Source organism: Camellia sinensis, chromosome 10, assembly GCF_055761805.1.
Source record: "Camellia sinensis isolate YWXY chromosome 10, ASM5576180v1, whole genome shotgun sequence".
NCBI classification, from domain to species: domain Eukaryota; kingdom Viridiplantae; phylum Streptophyta; class Magnoliopsida; order Ericales; family Theaceae; genus Camellia; species Camellia sinensis.
The window spans coordinates 29,841,464-29,860,137 of NC_138970.1; the positions used below are offsets into that span (position 1 = coordinate 29,841,464).

The 18,674-nt window shown below is 34.8% G+C and overlaps 1 protein-coding gene and 1 pseudogene across 4 annotated transcripts; both read right to left on the reverse strand.

Annotated features, from left to right (window-relative positions):
* Positions 1-1,559: 1,559 nt before the first annotated feature.
* Positions 1,560-18,224, reverse strand: LOC114261732 (uncharacterized; annotated as a pseudogene). Its single transcript, XR_014341889.1, has 10 exons — positions 16,122-18,224; positions 14,519-14,595; positions 7,622-7,819; positions 7,467-7,516; positions 5,817-5,884; positions 5,612-5,722; positions 5,022-5,088; positions 3,715-3,790; positions 2,581-2,876; positions 1,560-1,962 (listed from the first exon to the last, which is right to left on the reverse strand). The product of XR_014341889.1 is annotated as an uncharacterized LOC114261732 (transcript).
* On the reverse strand, positions 10,886-12,814 carry LOC145801048 (uncharacterized). 3 transcript variants are annotated; one of them, XM_082891221.1, is made up of 3 exons: positions 11,577-12,814; positions 11,397-11,450; positions 10,886-11,253 (listed from the first exon to the last, which is right to left on the reverse strand). In XM_082891221.1, the coding sequence occupies exons 1-3, from the start codon at positions 12,037-12,039 to the stop codon at positions 11,219-11,221; spliced, it is 552 nt and encodes a 183-aa protein (XP_082747347.1). In that variant the 5' UTR covers positions 12,040-12,814; the 3' UTR covers positions 10,886-11,218. The 3 variants fall into 3 exon arrangements, with proteins under 3 accessions (XP_082747347.1, XP_082747344.1, XP_082747346.1); XM_082891218.1 differs by having other exon boundaries at positions 10,887-11,253; positions 11,397-12,814; XM_082891220.1 differs by having other exon boundaries at positions 10,889-11,450.
* Positions 18,225-18,674: the final 450 nt, after the last annotated feature.

An 18,674-nucleotide genomic window follows, 5' to 3' on the forward strand; every position in this document is an offset into this window, starting at 1 on the left:
TTGAATATATATATATATATATATATATATATATATATATTTGTGTGTATGAGTGTTGTTGAACACATGTATTATTTTCATTGAGATTTGTGATTGTTGGAGTTTTAAAAGTGTTTCTTCTCAATTAGATATGTTGATTTGTTGATTAATTTATTTTGTTTTTGTTTGTTTGTTTGTTTTTTTTTTTTGATTTATTTTTGTTGTTTTTGATCTAATTTCATTGCTCTGTTTTTTTCATTTGACAGAACCAGAGTAAAATTTTACTTTTATACAGAGTAAAATTTTACTTTTGTGTAGAGTCTCACAGTTTACTTATTTTTCACAGTAAAATTTTACTTTTATACAGAGCAAAATTTTACTTTTAGTTTCAAAGTGTAAAATTTTACTCTGAAACTAAAGTAAAATTTTACTCTGTATGAAGTAAAATTTTACACTTTGAAACTAAAGTAAAATTTTACTCTGTATAAAAGTAAAATTTTACTTTGAAATACATAGTGAAGATGGCTTAATAGGAGAGCTGATAGATATGAGGGTAATATAGTAAAAGAAACAAATTTTAAAATATCAGGGGGTTTTGAAAGTACTTATATAATTCTTGTCCTTTTGAAAGACAAATTAGATAGTGAGGGGGCTATCACCAAATTCCCCTAAAAGTTAAAAAGGCCAATTTACTCTTCTTGTCTATCTAATATATACACACATTCAATGATGATTATTTTTGTAAGATACAATTTTTTAGCATGAATAATGGTTATTTTTTGTTTTCAAATAATTTATTTTCTTGGATTTTTTGTAAGAACGATGGATGTGATATGATAAATAAATGATGGTTATTTTTAAAATCAAAATACTTATTTAATATAAAAAAATAAGTAATGAAAAAAATATATTAAATCACACTAAAATAATTTTTATGTTAAATAACAAATAATATGTGATGAAATATAATATAAAATATGTAATGAAATATATATTAATTGATATTAATTTTAATGAATTAATAAATTAAACAAAATTAACAAAGGAAAAAAAAAAGGAAAGAAAATGAAATGAAAAAGAAGAATATGTATTATAAATGAAATCACAAATTTTATATATTATAAGGGCAAAAAGGACATTACATAGCAAAAAGTTATTTTACAGCTTATTCAATCAAACACTACTCTATTGATTAAATTTATAATTCCACAGTTACACCAAACAAGTTAACAACTTATATTTAAAGCTAAAATCTATAATCTATAATCTGTTAAGTCATAATCTACAATCACCTTCCCACAGCTATACCAAACAAGGCCATCAATTTTATTATATATCCTCACTAAATCTCATATTATATTATATCTTCCATTTTATATCTAGTGAAACAAACATGCCTAAGCTTGGGGGGGGGGGGAATTATTAGCCTTTTGAACTTGAGAATTTTGAGCCAAAAACAATCAAATAAGCTTAAAACCAAAAAAGTTTACTAAAAACACCCCAACTTTTCATACTTCAAAGTACAACTGATTAAACATGGAATTTCAAATTTTAAACTACTATGCTACAAATGCCTGAAGTATTTTAAACTTGTGCAGCAGACAATAACAAAATAAGTAAATATTCATTGTAAGTTCCAATTTTCAATCCAAATTGATAAACAACCGAATAAATGAGGCTAAAATTCATATCATCTCACCATTTTAAACCTCTCCAGTACGTATAAAATGCTAATCTACTAAGTGAAAAACTTCAACCATATGCAACAAAATTTTACTAATTACACAACCTCTTGATAATATTTCCAAAAAAATCACTAAACTCACCTCAGAAACTTTAGACAACGGGTATGAAAGATTTGAACATAAAGTAGCTACTACTTATTGTTGCATAGTATAACTAGTCCCCCTCCATTTCAAAAATGGCTTCATTCAAAACTTTCTGAAGTTCTTTCACTCTTTGTCATGTTAATGCAATACAGTCCTACAATTATAACACCATTCCTTATTAGCAAACAGCACTGAATTCATGTGTGTTTTCGTATGGTGTCATAGACATACTCTGTACCAGAAGTTTAAAAGTCAAGTCAAAACAATATTTTAGTGGCAAAGAAGTTTTTATAATCCTATTATCAATTTATCATTTCAAGATTGGACAAAAGAAACCATTTCAGTTGAAATGCATTTTCTAAGGTTCTTGCTTTGAAAGAAATGCATTTTCTTGTATAAAACCCTTTTTATACTCCAAACAACTTCAATACAGTACACAAAACTTGGGCTGTGATTGGATCAAGAATTTGAGTATAGATTTATGCAGGGAAAGGAAAACTCAATAAAATTTAGCTTTCTATTTCATTCACTTCTCCTTTCCCCCCCCCCCCCCCTTTCCTTTTGCAACTATCTCCCCAAATTGTTAAACCAAATGCAGCCTTAGATTACATTCAAACACCTAAAAATTTCTAAAATTCTAGGGTTACCTATGTGGAGCTACAGTTTGGGAATTACAGCCATATATTGGGATATCTGGCAGAGTCTCAACAAACATAACATTTGAGAACTTGATCTCACACCAAAATGTGGACTGAAAAAGGTGAAAACAAACCTGGATGGCTGATGTGTACGCAAGAACCGATCCACCGTGCTTGTAGAGAGACACTGGTTGAAAAAACGAATCCAGTACCACAGTTACAAGAGTTTCCATGATGGACTCTTCCTCCGCTGTAGAGTCTGCCAGAATGTAATTTTTGTGAAGTATGCATGTCAAAGAGAATGGGATGCTACTCAGCTTGAGCTTCCACTTCCCTTTATTGACTGGCTCATTTTTCAACTTGCCTACATCTTCCTCAGAAACAACTACCACTCTTCCATCATCATTCAGAGAAACTACTGGGATCTGCACTGCAAGACAAAACTTCAATGGTAAATAAACTGTTGGAATCAGAGGTGCCTTATCAAACATGACAATATGTTTTCGACAGAAACACAAATGCAAAACATTTCCTATTCACCCAGATTATGTTGAAATTTTGATAAGAATCTAACAAATACAAGAATAATTTTTCATACAGAAACAAAAGAATATTATTTTGATAGGAATCTATCAAATATAGTAATAATGTTGTAAACAGAAACAAAAGAACAGCGTCTACTTTTTGCCCTTTTTTTAAGCCAAGTTGAACATCATCAAACATTGTGATGAAAGTCCATTGTGCATGCGTGTACCAACTACTCACCTTGATACTATAAAATCATGAAAAGCACTATAACATGCATATCTCACTCAGACACCATCAACTATATCAAACGGGAAAAGATCCTTTGAGCAAGAAAATTGCGAGTAACGGTGACACAAGACAACCATTCCTGCTATGCTAATCCTTCTCTTCATTAGGGTTTGAAATTTTTTACTTATACCCTTGTGTTCCTATTCAATCAGGTTTCGTTACACATCGAGCCCCATAGTATTCAAGTACATATTCAGATCAAAAGGTCTTGCATCTGTTGGGCATGTGAAACTCCTCCTTGTTGAGGCTAGAATAGCTACAAGAAAGCTTGTTAATTATAATGCAGGCCTTGTGGGGCAAATCTCTTTGCATAGCTTGCCTGAGTTTGGAGCCAGTAGGATTATATGGAAACCAAATATTTTATTTGGGTGTTGCTTGTTGGCCACCACCAACACTAAATTAAGGCATGCACAGGAAGAATGATATAAATGTAAATGGTGTGTATATCTTACAATGAGAGAAGGCAGCAACTGCTGCAAGTAATGCAGCATCAAAAAGAGCACCATTAGCATCCAAACAGTATATATCCTGCAAGAATAAAATAAATGTTGTCCTTGTCCAATAAAGAAACAAAAGAGCAGTGATATCCATTTTTAATGACACCACAAGCTAAGAACATCATATGGTCAGTAACCACAATGTTGAAGGCCATCTATTATTGGATATACACTAGGAAGCACGGATACGGATACGGGATACGAATACGATACGATACGGATACGGCGATACGACAAAATTTGAAAAACTAGGATACGGGTACGGTGGGGATACGTTCGTAAAAAATATTATTTTAACAATTTTTAGTAATGCAGTATGCATAAAAATAAAACCTAAAGTAAAAGACAACTTGATAAAGAAGAAAGATTCCTATAAAACTAAGAGTCTTCAAGGTCAATAGCTTCAACTTGTTCCCCTTCATCATTGAATATCACAAGACCTTAGCTAAAGCCAAAAAACCATTCTTAAATAAAAACTTCAGCAAATATACTTTTTTAAGTCATCAATGATAGCCTAGGAAGCACGGATACGAATATGGTGATATGGGGATGTGGATATGGCGATATGTCAAAATTTGAAAAAGTACGGTACGGGTACAGCAGAGATACATTCATAATTTTTTTTTTTATATATAATTTTAATAATGTAATATGCATGAAAATAAAACTTAAAGTAAATTAATAAATAAGGAGAGGGATTCCTATTAACCTAAAAGTGCTCAAATATTCATAAAACATCCAAAACTAAAAGCAAAAGCAAAAGCAAATGCAAATGCAAATTAAACATCATCGTTACATGCCAACACCAAAAAAAGAATGAGAGCAGAGAGAAGAAACGTGAGAGAGTGAAAAAGCGAGAGAGAAGTGAGAGAGACAACAAGGATACATCAATTTGACAAATTCTATTACTTTAACTCTCACTATATTCCTCTTATCAAAGAACTAAACAAAATATTATAAGTAATATATAACTTCGAGTATCCAATACTTCAAAATTAAGTATCCGATACTTCAAAATTAATAAAAAATTAATTAAGAAGTATCTGATACTTTTAAGAAGTATCCGATGCGTATCCGCGAGTATCCAAGGAGTATCAGTATCCGATAAATATCTGATACGGATACGTCACCCTTTTTGAAGTATCCGTGCTTCATAGGATATACACAATTCATGTTGAAGAGCTCAAGGTCAAAAGTTAAATAAAGAACATGTTTCAATTTATATAAATGAAATAGAGAGTTCTTGTCTTAGAAAACATTACCAGGTAGGCCATCCAAGCAGCTTTCCCACTGACCAAGGATAGCTCCTTGAAGTTAATCATGCCAGAACTACAACCACCCAAATAGTTAGTCGGTTAAACACATACATGTTAAACAACTAACAAGGTGTTCCAAGTATAGGTGTAAGATCATTAAAAGTCTGTAATCATCTGTGTTGAGTATGTCATTCCACTAAACATCACATGCGCAGTGAGACAGTTAATGAAATTTCAATCCTCTATTTTGTTAGGTGCATTACAAGACTACATGACTGATAGTATTTTGAAGTCTGAAGTCAACAGAATTTCCACCCATGTAAATGTGTAAGCTTTTGCCAAAAATACTCCTTATACCATAAGACAAATCCCGTAAACAAGTTACAATAGGCGCGCACACAATCAAAATTTTGGAAGATAAATGACTAAATTGTATTTGACACATATATGTACACACAACACAGCATACAAGATTCAGAAAAGGAATATGCTTTGAATGCTAAAGATGCATATCCTTTATGAGTGCATCCAAAGGCAAGATTAAACTAAAATAATATATAAAATTCAATAATTACCATCTCTCATAATTTAGAAACTTCATAACAGAACAACATCACAGCAATGAGACGGCTATTTTTTCTTTTGTTTACTTTCTGCCAGTCCTAACAATAGGAGAACAAATTGGAGGCATGTGGAAATCAATAACTGTAAACAACAAAATATCACACATTGGCACCCCATGTATAAATGTGAAAAGGGAACAAAAAGAAAAGAAAATATGCAGTTGATGGTTCTTAATCTATGTAGCCCTCATCTGGTGACTCTGTGGTAGGTGTCATGACTTCCATTTTAATGGCAGCCAACATGGTCTGCACAAAGACAAAAGACTTGAGAGTCCAACTTAGGAAATCCAACACAGAAAACTAAGGCTCCTTTTGGTAAGACTTTCTAACTATGATTTGAGACTATGAGTTGTATTTTGAGTTTGTATGTTTTGAAATTATGATTTGAGTGTAGAAAATTTGTTTGGTTATGATTTTTAAATAGAGTGTTGAATTGAGTTTTGAATTAAATTTGAAATTGAGTTTTGAAAGTTTGATTTGACATGTGAAGAAAGAAAATTTGTTTGGTTATGAGTTTTGGAAAGAGTTTTCAAAACTTAATTCAAATTGTTATAACTCATAGCAAAACACACTACTTTCACACTATTGAAAATTTTGATCAATACTTATAACCAAACTCTTTTTAAAATTCAATTAAAAAAAATTATTATTAACAGAAAATAGCATTAATCAATTTTGTAATTGAAAATACTACAAAGGAAATAATTTTTTTTCAAAATAAATATTCAAAAAATTTAAATCATAAATATTTAAATAATTTAAATAATCTAAAAAATTTAATAAGTAAAAAATTAAAATAAATATTCAAAAAATTTAAACCATAAAAATTTAAATAATTTAAATATTCAAAAAATTTAAATAATTTAAAATTTTAATATTTTAAATTTAAAAACAACTCTACACTCAAATCGTAACCAAACACATAAAACAAAACTCAATTAAGAAATTATTTTTAAAATTCATAACCAAATACATAACTCGAAACTCCATACTACTTTCACAACTCTACACTCAAATCATAACCAAATACATAACAAAAAAATTAAAATATTTAAAAATATTTTTATAAAATAGAGTTTGAATTTATTTTTATATAATATTTTAAAATTTTAAAAATTAAAATCGTAATATTTAAAAATTAAAACATTTAAAAATATTCAAAAATTTAAGAAATTAAAAAAATCATAACAAATTTAAATATTAAAATATTTAAAAAATTAAAATATTGATTTGAATTGAGTTTTGAAAAGAGTTTTAAATTATGTGTTTGGTTATGAGTTTTGAAAAGTAATGATTATGTTTTGAATTAAATTTTGAGAAATGGGTATAGAATTATGATTTGAAAGCTCAAAACAAACACCACACTCAAATCAATGGGTAGAACTATAATTTAAGAGACTTACCAAACAGAGCCTAATATTTTCTTAGCTATTTATAAAAACACATTTAAAACCAGAATTTCATGTAAACAACTTATCTCAACTCAAGAAACCTCATTTGTCATTTTTTTTTTCTTGGTGTATAAGTGGGTGTTTGTAGGTGGATGAGTGAGTGGGTGTGAGAGTGTGAGAGCATGAGAGATAAAGAGAATAGGCAAGGGCAGAAAACACTTAGGTTATGTTTGTTTGGGTGGACATAAGCATGGGATTGGACTAATAGTCCAATAAAATTATTAATCCGATATTTGGTTAAACAATTGAAATACGGATTAATTATTTTAAACTTGACTATTAGTTAAGATAGGATACATAATCCAACGGATTCATAATCCTAGGACTATTAGTCATGGGAATACTAATCCAGTCCGCCCAAACAAACATGACCTTACAGTGCAACCTATCTTGGCTAGAGCTGACCCATTAGTAGAAGCAACAACTCCTAGATTACAAACGGTTCAACTCAAGTGAGGACATGTACCTAGCAAACCCCAAATCAGAGGCAAAAAGTGCGAGTTTCAAATAAATAAAATACAAATGAACAAACCAAGAGCAAGTGTTGTGTCTCTAGCTTTCCCAAGTTTCCTGGCATCAGGGCGAATGGATTCAAGTAGATGACGCTCATAAAAGCGTAGAGTAAAGAGGCGCCTAAAAGCATCCACCTCCATCTCTGATGACAAATTGCCAGAGGCATTTGCCGAACTCATTCCTTTTTGTTCTCTTGTCTGCCAACAAGACCTCCGATCTTCAAAATAGAAAGCAGAGAGACAAATATGAACAAATGGAGCACCTTATCAGTGTGTTTGTAGTTTATCAACACAATGACCCGTTCGAAAAAATAAATTATAGCCACATAATTAAACCCATTACAACAAAATTAAGGTGAGAAAAAAATCATGTCAGAAGAACAACCTACTCAGATAAAACTTCACAAACAAAAGCCAGAAAAAATAAATAAATAAAGAAATAAAACAAAACAAGTTACATGACAATAGAAATATAATAAACAAAGGCAAAAAGTGAAGCTTGGGTAACCAGCTTAGGGTATGATAGAATATCACCCCTTATTTATAAATGAAGATTAGGGTTTACAATTACAAGATGATCCCTGAGTGCATAAAATGATTACAGACCATAGTGACTTTCGGCTAATATAATATGCTAATACTTTCGGCTAATATAATATGCCAACACTCCCCCTCAAGCTGGTGCGAAGATATCTCTCATGCCCAGCTTGCCTAATATGTCATGAAATGGTTTATTCCCAATTCCCTTGGTGAGAATGTCAGCAAGTTGTTCACCAGACTTGACAAAAGGAGTACAAATGGTACCACTAGTGAGTTTCTCCTTAATGAAGTGGCGATCAATCTCAACATGTTTTGTCCTGTCATGTTGAACTGGATTGTGAGCGATGTTGATGGCGGCCTTATTATCACAGTATAACCGCATGGAGTCCGTCTGATCAATACCTAGATCACTCAACAATAATTTGATCCATAAAAGTTCACACACACCTTGTGCCATAGCTCTAAACTCAGCTTTTGCACTTGACCTGGCAACCACATTCTGTTTCTTACTCCTCCAAGTAACTAGGTTGCCGCCAACAAATGTGCAATACCCTGAAGTTGATCTCCTATCAGTTACTGACCCAGCCCAGTCAGCATCTGTATAGGCTTCTACACGAAGATGATCATACTTTGAAAAATACAGACCCTTACCAGGAGCAGACTTCAAATACCTCAAGATTCTCATGATAGCCTCAAAGTGAATCTGATGAGGAGCATGCATAAACTGACTAACTACACTGACAGCAACAGCAATATCAGGACGGGAGTGAGATAGGTAAATGAGCTTTCCCACTAATCGTTGATAGCTCCCCCTATCCACAACTTCTCCTCCTTCATCATCCCCCAATTTCTGATTAGGTTCCAGTGGGGTGGCACATGCCTTGCAGCCAAGCATCCGAGTTTCCTTCAACAGGTCAAGCACATATTTTCTCTGTGAGATAAATATCACATCCTTAGAGCGAGCAACTTCAATTCCCAGAAAATACTTCAAGCTTCCCAAGTCTTTGATTTCAAATTCTTTGGCTAAATATTTCTTCAACAGAGGTATTTCCCCACTATCATTACCTGTAAGAACTATGTCATCTACATAAACAATAAGTGTTGTAGTCTTACCGCATGAGGAATGTTTCACAAACAATGTGTGATCTGTCTGACTTTGTTTGAAGCCATATTTAAACATAGCCTGAGTGAATCTCTCAAACCAAGCCCTTGGAGACTGTTTGAGACCATATAATGACTTCCGAAGTTTGCATACTTTGCCTTCTATTTGATGATCCTCAAAACCCGGAGGAATGTCCATATATACTTCTTCTTCGAGGTCACCATGGAGAAAAGCATTCTTGACATCAAACTGATAAAGCGGCCAATCTAGATTAGCTGCTAGAGAGAGAAGTACTCTGACTGAATTCATTTTAGCCACGGGTGCGAAGGTCTCCTGATAATCAATGCCATATGTCTGAGTAAACCCTTTTGCCACAAGTCTTGCCTTATAACGCTCAATAGACCCATCTGCTTTGTGTTTCACAGTATATACCCATTTACATCCCACAGGTCGTTTGCCCGTAGGTAACTCAGTCAATTCCCAAGTGTCATTCTTCCTAAGTGCTTTCATTTCCTCAATCATGGCTAGTTTCCACTCAGAGGTAGCAAGAGCATCCTGAAAATGGTTAGGAATGCTAACAGAGGAAATATTGGACACAAATGCTCTATATGAGGATGACAAATGAGAGTATGATACAAACTGTGAGATAGGATGTTGAGTACAAGATCTCACACCCTTCCTCTGGGCAATAGGAACATCAAGATCAATGGACTCACGAGATTCAAGGTTACCTAGACTCTCATCAGAAGCAGGAGATGGCAGTGGAGTAGCATAAACGGTCCCGTGTATCCAGTTAACTTGTTGTCTGTCTATGTCCCGGACATAAACATGCCCGTCCTTATTCTTGGTGACAGTGGGTTCTATAGTTCCAGTAGAAGAGGGGGGTGCAAGAACAACTGGTTCCACCATAGGAAGCACAGTAGTAGAGGGTGGTGCAAGAGCAACTTGTTCTACCATAGGAGACACAGGACTCACTTCACACCAAGGCTCCCCCGGAAATGAGGACGGTGACACCGGAGAGGACAAGAAATAGGACTGGGACTCAAAGAAAGTGACATCCATAGACACAAACCACTTACGAGAAGAAGGGTGGTAACATTTATACCCCTTTTGAGTAGGAGAGTAACCAAAGAAAACACACTTGAGGGAGCGAGGGTCTAACTTACCACGAGAGGGAGAGTGATTATGTACAAAACAGACACAACCAAATATTTTGGGAGGAATAGAAAACAAGGACTGAGAACCGAGGAGGACGTGAAGCGGAGCCTGTTTGTCCAAGACCTGGGTAGGGAGACGATTAATAAGATGGGCAGCGGTGAGAACAGCGTCGCCTCAATAGGGTCGAGGCACATTCATAAAAAAACACATGCACCGAGCCATGTCAAGAAGATGCCGATTCTTGCGTTCGGCCACCCCATTTTGTTGAGGGGTATTGGTGCAAGAGGTCTGATGGATAATGCCATGAGTAGAGAAATATTGTCCTAACCCAGAATCGATGTATTCCCCGCCATTATCAAAACGAAATATTTTGATAGTGGCCCCAAACTGAGTACAAATCATCTTATGAAAAGTGCGAAACACAGATAAAACCTCATTTTTATCTTTCATGAGATACACCCAAGTAGCACGAGAAAAATCATCAATAAATGTAACAAACCAACGATGACCTTTCACAGACAGAACACGAGAGGGACCCCAAACATCAGAATGTATTAATGAAAAAGGAACGAAACTTTTATTCAAACTGGGAGCAAAAGAAGCTCTATGTTGTTTTCCAAGTTGACAAGACTCACAAAGAAAGTCAGACACATAATGATTTGCGAAACTAGAAGGAAATAAATGCTTAAGTAAATGAAAGGAGGGATGCCCAAGACGCCGATGCCACAGCCATACATCAGCGGGGGTAGTAGAAGACGTGGTGGAAGAATAAGCAAGTTTGTCCGGTTGATCTAGGAAGTAGAGACCATTTTCTGCACTACCACTGCCAATCGTCCTCCCCGTGACAAGGTCCTGAAAAAGACAATGATCAAGAAAAAACGTCACACGACAATTCAAATCCTAGGTAAGACGACTTAAGGATAATAGATTAACAGAAAACTTGGGAACATGGAGAACAGAAGATAAATGTATGGTAGGAGTGACTTGGACTAAACCTTTTCCAAAAATGGAAGAAACAGTGCCATCGGCAATCCTAACTTTGTCCTGACCTGAAGAGGGCTTATAGACAGAGAAAAGATCAGCGGAACCAGACATATGATCTGAGGCACCAGAATCAATAATCCAAGGCAAAGATGTATGACACAGGAAAGCACAAGGAGAAGATGCTAAGTTACCTGAGCGGGCAAAGGATGAGAAAGCGGTACTGAGAGCAGTAGAAGATCGGCGGTCCAACAATTGGCGCAAAGCATCCTCCAGCTCAGTATCAGAAGCTTGGGTAACAGAAGTAGAATTATAATCAAGGGTATCAACGGCACTAGACTGATGAGCCCGGGAATAGGAACCACGTCCCCTAGATTGACCTGACCGACCTCCTCGAGAACTAGACCGATCACCGCGACCCCCGGATGGAGTCCCATGAAGCTTCCAACACGTCTCACGAGTATGCCGCGGCTTCTTGCAATAATCACAAAATACAGACTCCTTAGCAGCAGACGGATGAGGCAGGCTGAGGCCATCTCGAGGAGTAGACAGTAATGCGGAACAGTCAGTAGAGACAGGGGACATCATAGCAGACCGGCGACTCTCCTCATTTTGTACATAGGAAAATGCCTCCTGAAGTGAAGGAAGAGTATCCATACTCAGAACTCGACCCCTAACTGGATCATACTCCACATTTAGGCCGGCCAAAAATTTAAAGACCCGTTCTCGTGCGATAAACTTCTTGTACCCGATAGAATCAGTAGGGCAAACGGGCTTATAGTCTTCCAGGTGGTCAAGGCGTTTCCAGCCATTGGTGAGGAAAGTGAATTACTGAAGAACAGTTTGCTCCCCCTGAAGTGTGCTCTCAATAGAGCGGCGCAACTCAAATGCCTGTGAAAAATTCCCTTTGCGGGAATAGGTAACAGCCATAGCCTCCCAAACGTCCTGGGCAGTCTCCATAGACAAGTAGCCCTCACCAAGTTCTGGAACCATCGAATGGATAAGCCAACTCATAATTAAAGAATTGGTAATCTCCCATTGGTCATAACCTGAGTCAGTGGTACTAGGGGCCTGTATCCTGCCATCAACATATCCCATCTTCCCTCTGCTCTTCAAAAACATAGTCAAACTTTGAGACCATGCTAGGTAGTTCTGACCATTAAATAGAGAGGTGGTGATTTTCAGACTAGGGTTGGGGTTCTCAGTCATGGTAGTAGGTAGAATGGGACTCTCACTCTTTGGTGTTTGAGAAGAAGGGGACACACTGGTGGAATATGTCATGGATACAATACTACCGAACCCGCAACACAACTAGTGGCAATCACAAACCTGGAAGGTGGTAGTGATATAACAGGCACAATGACCACTATAAAGATATAACAAAATTAAGAAACCATTTTTTTTTTTTTTTTTTAATTTTTATATTGATTTATTTATGTATATATCAGAATATATACATGTATTTATATATAAATATATACATATCAGGCTATTTTTATATATATATCAGTATATATATATATATTTATATATACACTAGGTCTGAGATCATACCACACTGAGGATGACGAGTGACGAAGCTGAGGACAACGAGTAACGAAGACGACAGAGGAGCTGAGGACGACGAGGGCGATGAGGACGAGTGACGAACAGCTGGAGGAGATCGACGAGCTGAGGAGAAGACGAAGACGAGCTGAGGAGCTGAGGAGATCGACGAAGACGAAGCAGATGATCCAATCGGCTGATGAAGACGAAGCGGAGTGACGACGGTGGCTGAAGATCGACCCAGCAGATGATCCAACTAGGTACGTTTTGAACCCTAACCTTAGAGGTGTAGCTCTGATACCATGAAGCTTGGGTAACCAGCTTAGGGTATGATAGAATATCACCCCTTATTTATAAATGAAGATTAGGGTTTACAATTACAAGATGATCCCTGAGTGCATAAAATGATTACAGACCATAGTGACTTTCGGCTAATATAATATGCTAATACTTTCGGCTAATATAATATGCTAACAAAAAGAATATGATTTCTTTCTTAATCAATTACATAACCATCAAGAGGTTGAAAAAGGTAGAGTCAAGTACCCAGTCAGCAGCAACCCAGAACCAAACGACCTAATTCAGTTCTTGAATCAAATGAGAACCAAACTGACCAGAGAGTGTTATTAAGCCACAGACACAACATTTGGTAACACTTGTTTATTTTTGCTTTAATTGTTTGTCGTCCTTTGTTTTTATTATTATACAGTAAATTAATATGGATCCTAATGCAAATTTTGGTGAGTTTTTATCAATGTTGCTGAATATACTAGTAATGCACCGCAATACAATCACAATGTAACTTGGAAGGAGAATTTGAAGGAATCAATTGATTCTCCTTCCCCTCATATTGCATCATCATCATAATCTACAGGTTCTAGTATTTGCGAGTATTTTCAAAGAATAAATACAACTCTTCCTAGCAAAACATAAATTGTGTACCAGAAGTCCTGGCGCAATTTCAAAAGGTCAAAAAATGCAAATTATTAACTTTATATTATATATCTATATATATATACATATATAATCTATGCCGAATGCAATATATAATATGTTCAATGTAGCTATAAAACAAAGAAAACCTATTATGAAGGGGAAAAAAAAAAGGTTTTAATCACAAAATGCATTTTCACAGAACATAGATCGTTTCAATGGTGGATATTCGAGGCGTTTCGGTTTTAATTCTTCTATTATTTTCAACAAAAGCTTCTACAAAGACTATAGAGAGAGAGAGAGACCAATGATCCAACAAAACCACTACTCTGGTTCAAAATATATTTAGATTTCTATATGTATATGTGCAAAATCAATCAGGTAAGAGATTGACATGTCAATATATATATATGCATACAATCGAATACAGTGATGCCTTATACCCCCAGTGGGGGTCGCACCCCCAGTGAGGTGGCGCGCCCCCACTGGCTGCCAACTTGAAAAAAAAAAAAAAAAAAAAAAAACATTTTTTTTCCGCCAATCATGGCCCTCCACCTCACTGGGGGTCGACCCCCAGTGGGGGTATAAGTCATTTTTCAATCGAATAAGGGCGATGAAGCTGATTCAAACTATCTGAGAGTGAGAGAGAAAACAGTACCTGTCAATAGCTCGACCACTTCGCCCAAGAGAAAGACACAGAGAGAGAGAGAGAAAGAGAGTGTGTTGGGAACCAGCCTGTAAAGGAATCGGATTCGGATCAGATATGTCAAAATCCGAATCCAATCCGATTAAGACAAAAGCGAATCCAACTTGAATCTGTTTAGCCCATATTCAAATATAAATCACTCCCAAATCTGAATCTAATTTCGATAATTTTTTATATTCGATCTGATAATTTAATCTGATCCATTCCATTTATTTATTTACAATTTTATATAATTTTTTGTTTTTCATTTAGTATTTTTTTCATTCAAATTGAGAATAATTAGATTGGATTATCAAATCGAATTAGATTTTTACATATTTAATCCATTTAATAACCGAATTAAATGGATTTGGATTATCAAATTGTCGAATCGAATTTTTTATAAATGAATTCAAATTTTCGAATTGAATTTAAGTCAAATTCGAATTAAATCTGATAGATTGACAATTCTATTGAAAATGACTGCGACTGTGGTGGATTTGAACGGATTGGACTCATTAAGTACTGCCCGGGTTTTGAGGTAATAAGCCCAAACCCAACCCAACCCTTAAATAGCTGAGAAAAACCAAATCAAAATTCTTCTAAAAAAATTACGAAAGGAAAATTTTGATTTAGAGTAAAAAATATGAATAATGTTATATATATATATATATATATATATATATCAATTAATATATTAATTAGTGTATTAACGGATGATGTGATATAATTTTAAAAAATTTCAATATTTATAATATGTATAATAAGTGAGATCATAATTTTAAAATGATAATGTGATAATATATATTGATATATTAATTAATATATCAATTACTATGTGCACTATGAAAAAAAATATAATGAAAAAAATAGATCATGTGTTGTTTTTTGGGGAAAGAAATTGAAAGTTAAGTCACCTACTTTTATGAGTTGTACGAAAATTCGACTACGCCCTCCGTCTCAAAATATTAGTTCCTTATTCTATTTTTCATTGTTCCAAATATTAGTCCCTCTTCAAAAATCAAGTACAAAAATAATATAAATTTCCTATTTTGCCCTTCTTTTAAATTAATAAACAATATAAAAAGTACAATTATGACATTGATATTCCCAAAAAATATACTATTAAAAGGATAATTTTGGAAAATCAACTTTTTTTAAATGCAATAATTGTACTACTAAAAAAAGTTAGATTCCCCAAAAATGACCATTATTTTGGGACGAAGGAAGTATAATTTTTATCATTCTCATGTTAAAAAAAAAAGATCATGCATTTTTTTTGGAAAAAGAAATTGAATACGAAAATTTGACCTTCCTATGATTTTTATCATTCTCATGTTAAACAAATGCCAAAAAAAAAATTGTTTTTTTAAAGTTGAATTTGTAATGCTCTTTCATTTATTTGGAAAAATATTTTCTTTATTTTCCGGTATTTGATATAATAAAAAAGAAAATAAATAAAAAATATTTTTTATAATCAACAGAAAGCAAGCTTATTTAAGTAAAAAAATGCTTTCTAAATATGTATCGAATTAAAATTTTATCAATGTCACCTCGCTACCACTATCCTTCTTACCTCCACCACCACATCATCATCGTCACTTCCACTTTCACCTTCGTTCTACCACTACCGCCCCCAAAACATAGAAAATATTCTGTTAAAAAAAAAATTTCGCCCAAATAAACGGAACGTAAATCACAAATAAATTTTACCAAACAACCTTGCATAAGAGTTGCTTTTATGGATGATTTGCCCACAGTAATATTGCTCGCTCTCTCTGTTTTTGCCATGAACCTGCAGTCTACTAAACAGCTGCTTTTCCAAGAGAATTTGTGTTTAAAGTTTAAAACTTCCAAAAAGATTACAACTTACATGCTTGCTATGAAATAAAAAATCAACAATAATCTATTTACAGTGAATACAAATGACACTGAACTATGGGCAATTCAAAAAGCAAGTATTAAAGTAAAACAAGTTCTCAATTCCTCACATGTGTAAGAGGAGCTAATTTGAGTCTGCTAAATTAATTAGGCCCAATAGCCCAAGATTGGTGGGCCTGGATTAATCACCATCAAATGGGCCGAATCGCTCTAAGCCTCGAAAGGGTTCGGATCCACGAACTTAGAGACTTATTCGGGCTCGGACTTGGACTTGAAAGGGTTTGGATCCAGGAACCTAGAGATCTGAAGCACTTGGCTTCGAACGGATTCAAACGCAATCTAGAAACCGCTCCATTAATGAGTCTCAGAACACTTGCGGGCTCGGAACTTTCCGGAATCTACGCACCAGAACCATGGGTGTAATGGAGTTCGAACAACGGACCCGATCCCGAGGATGGTGAATGGAGATAAATTCACACTTCGGTAAAACTAGCCTATACCCGGGTCGAGGTGGCACGACCCCGGGGAGTCCATGAGACTCGGCATTATCTAGTGGCGGGGAGTCCTCTAAGATTACATCGGCCCTTTGGGATGATTGGGGATCATTGATTAGATGTGGCTAAGAAAAAGGGTTCGCCGAGAGGTTGATCTCCTCTTCGAGGGTTTTCCTCATCCTCGGAGAGGTCACCTCCTCGGACAAGGTGGTAAGAGAGAATATTTCCCATGTGCCTTGCACATGCTCTCCATCTTACACCATGAGGTGCCTATAAATATCACTCACCCATACCTTTACAAGGGATGAATTTTGGAGAGATAATTATTAAGAAATAACTAATTTCCCTTCTCCATTATCAATCTTGAGAGTGAAAGTGGGAGATCCATGGAAGAGCCTTGTCATTATTCTCTCTCTAACTACTTTGTCTTCTTCTTCACACAATCTCTTATCTCCATCATCTCCTTTCTTTTGTGTTCTTAGTTGAGACTATTGAAGAATCTAAGCCTCTCGTCATCTTCTAGAGAATTCGAATTCTTCTTCAAGGATCTTCAATGATCTTCGAATTTTCCAACTTTTCTGAACCCTTTTATACAACATGTATGAATTTGAACCACTAAAATGTACAGATTTAAGACAAGGTAAACTTGTTACATTTTCAGAAAACAGTTCTACATAAAAAATGTTCACCAATGTCATCGTCTATCACATCACCACGATCATCAACATCAAAAAATTTCTATGCACCATGTTGGATTATTGCAAATGAATACCCAAATCACAAGGCAAGTAATCAATAACCCTAAACCCTAATTGAGCTTGTTTGTTCCAGTGACAGAAATATAGTAGTACGCCTTTGTGGTTTCAATCTCGGGGCGTCTTTGAATTCCCCATTGCAATCACTTTGCCAACCATTGATGTTTGCTAGGTTTAGAAGCGAATCAGAAGGGTAATTCGACAGACACCACGATCCATCGTTTGGATCAAAAATTTGAGAAAGGGGACGAATTATCGATGATGGGTTCGATCGAATTCCAATTGATTTGAGGAACCAAACGATTCTATAGAGATTATTAGAGACCCATGCGGAGGAATTTGAGGGTTTTGGGATTGGAGAGTTGGTAGTGTTCTGTTCTGGGTTTTGGGGGATTTTGGGTTTGAATGATGTTGGAGCAACATTGAATCCGAGTACTGAAACTACACACAACCCACAGTTGCTCTCTCACTTTCTCACTATAAGAACAGGATAGGAACCAGAACGTACTCTCTCTCTCTCTCTCTCTCTCTCATGTTGATCGCTTTCTGTCAGTTGGTGGCTGTGTTATTATGTAATAACTACAAAAGATTCTTTTGAATAATTTGTAATTTCGAAATAAAATTATATATTTTTATGATAATATTAGTACATTTTTTATTAAAAGAATTTCGAATAAAAAATAAAAATAAAATTGTAAGTTTTGTGTTGATTGTCTTAAATGTTTTTTTTTTTTTTTTGGAGTTATGACTCACAAATGATATTGATGATAATCAAATTTATAAATGACAAAATTGGCATATGATAGCATTATCCTTTTTATGAGGAGGAGCATTTACATTCACCGAATTTATTCAGTCCAAATTTACCAAAATAAAACTCTTATTGGTAAGAGTTTCTCGTTTTAGAAACTTGCAGAAGACTCCTCTCGGGCGAATTTAAACTGAACAAATTCGGTGGACGAATCATTAATCATATATAAAAGGAATACTGTTTCACCA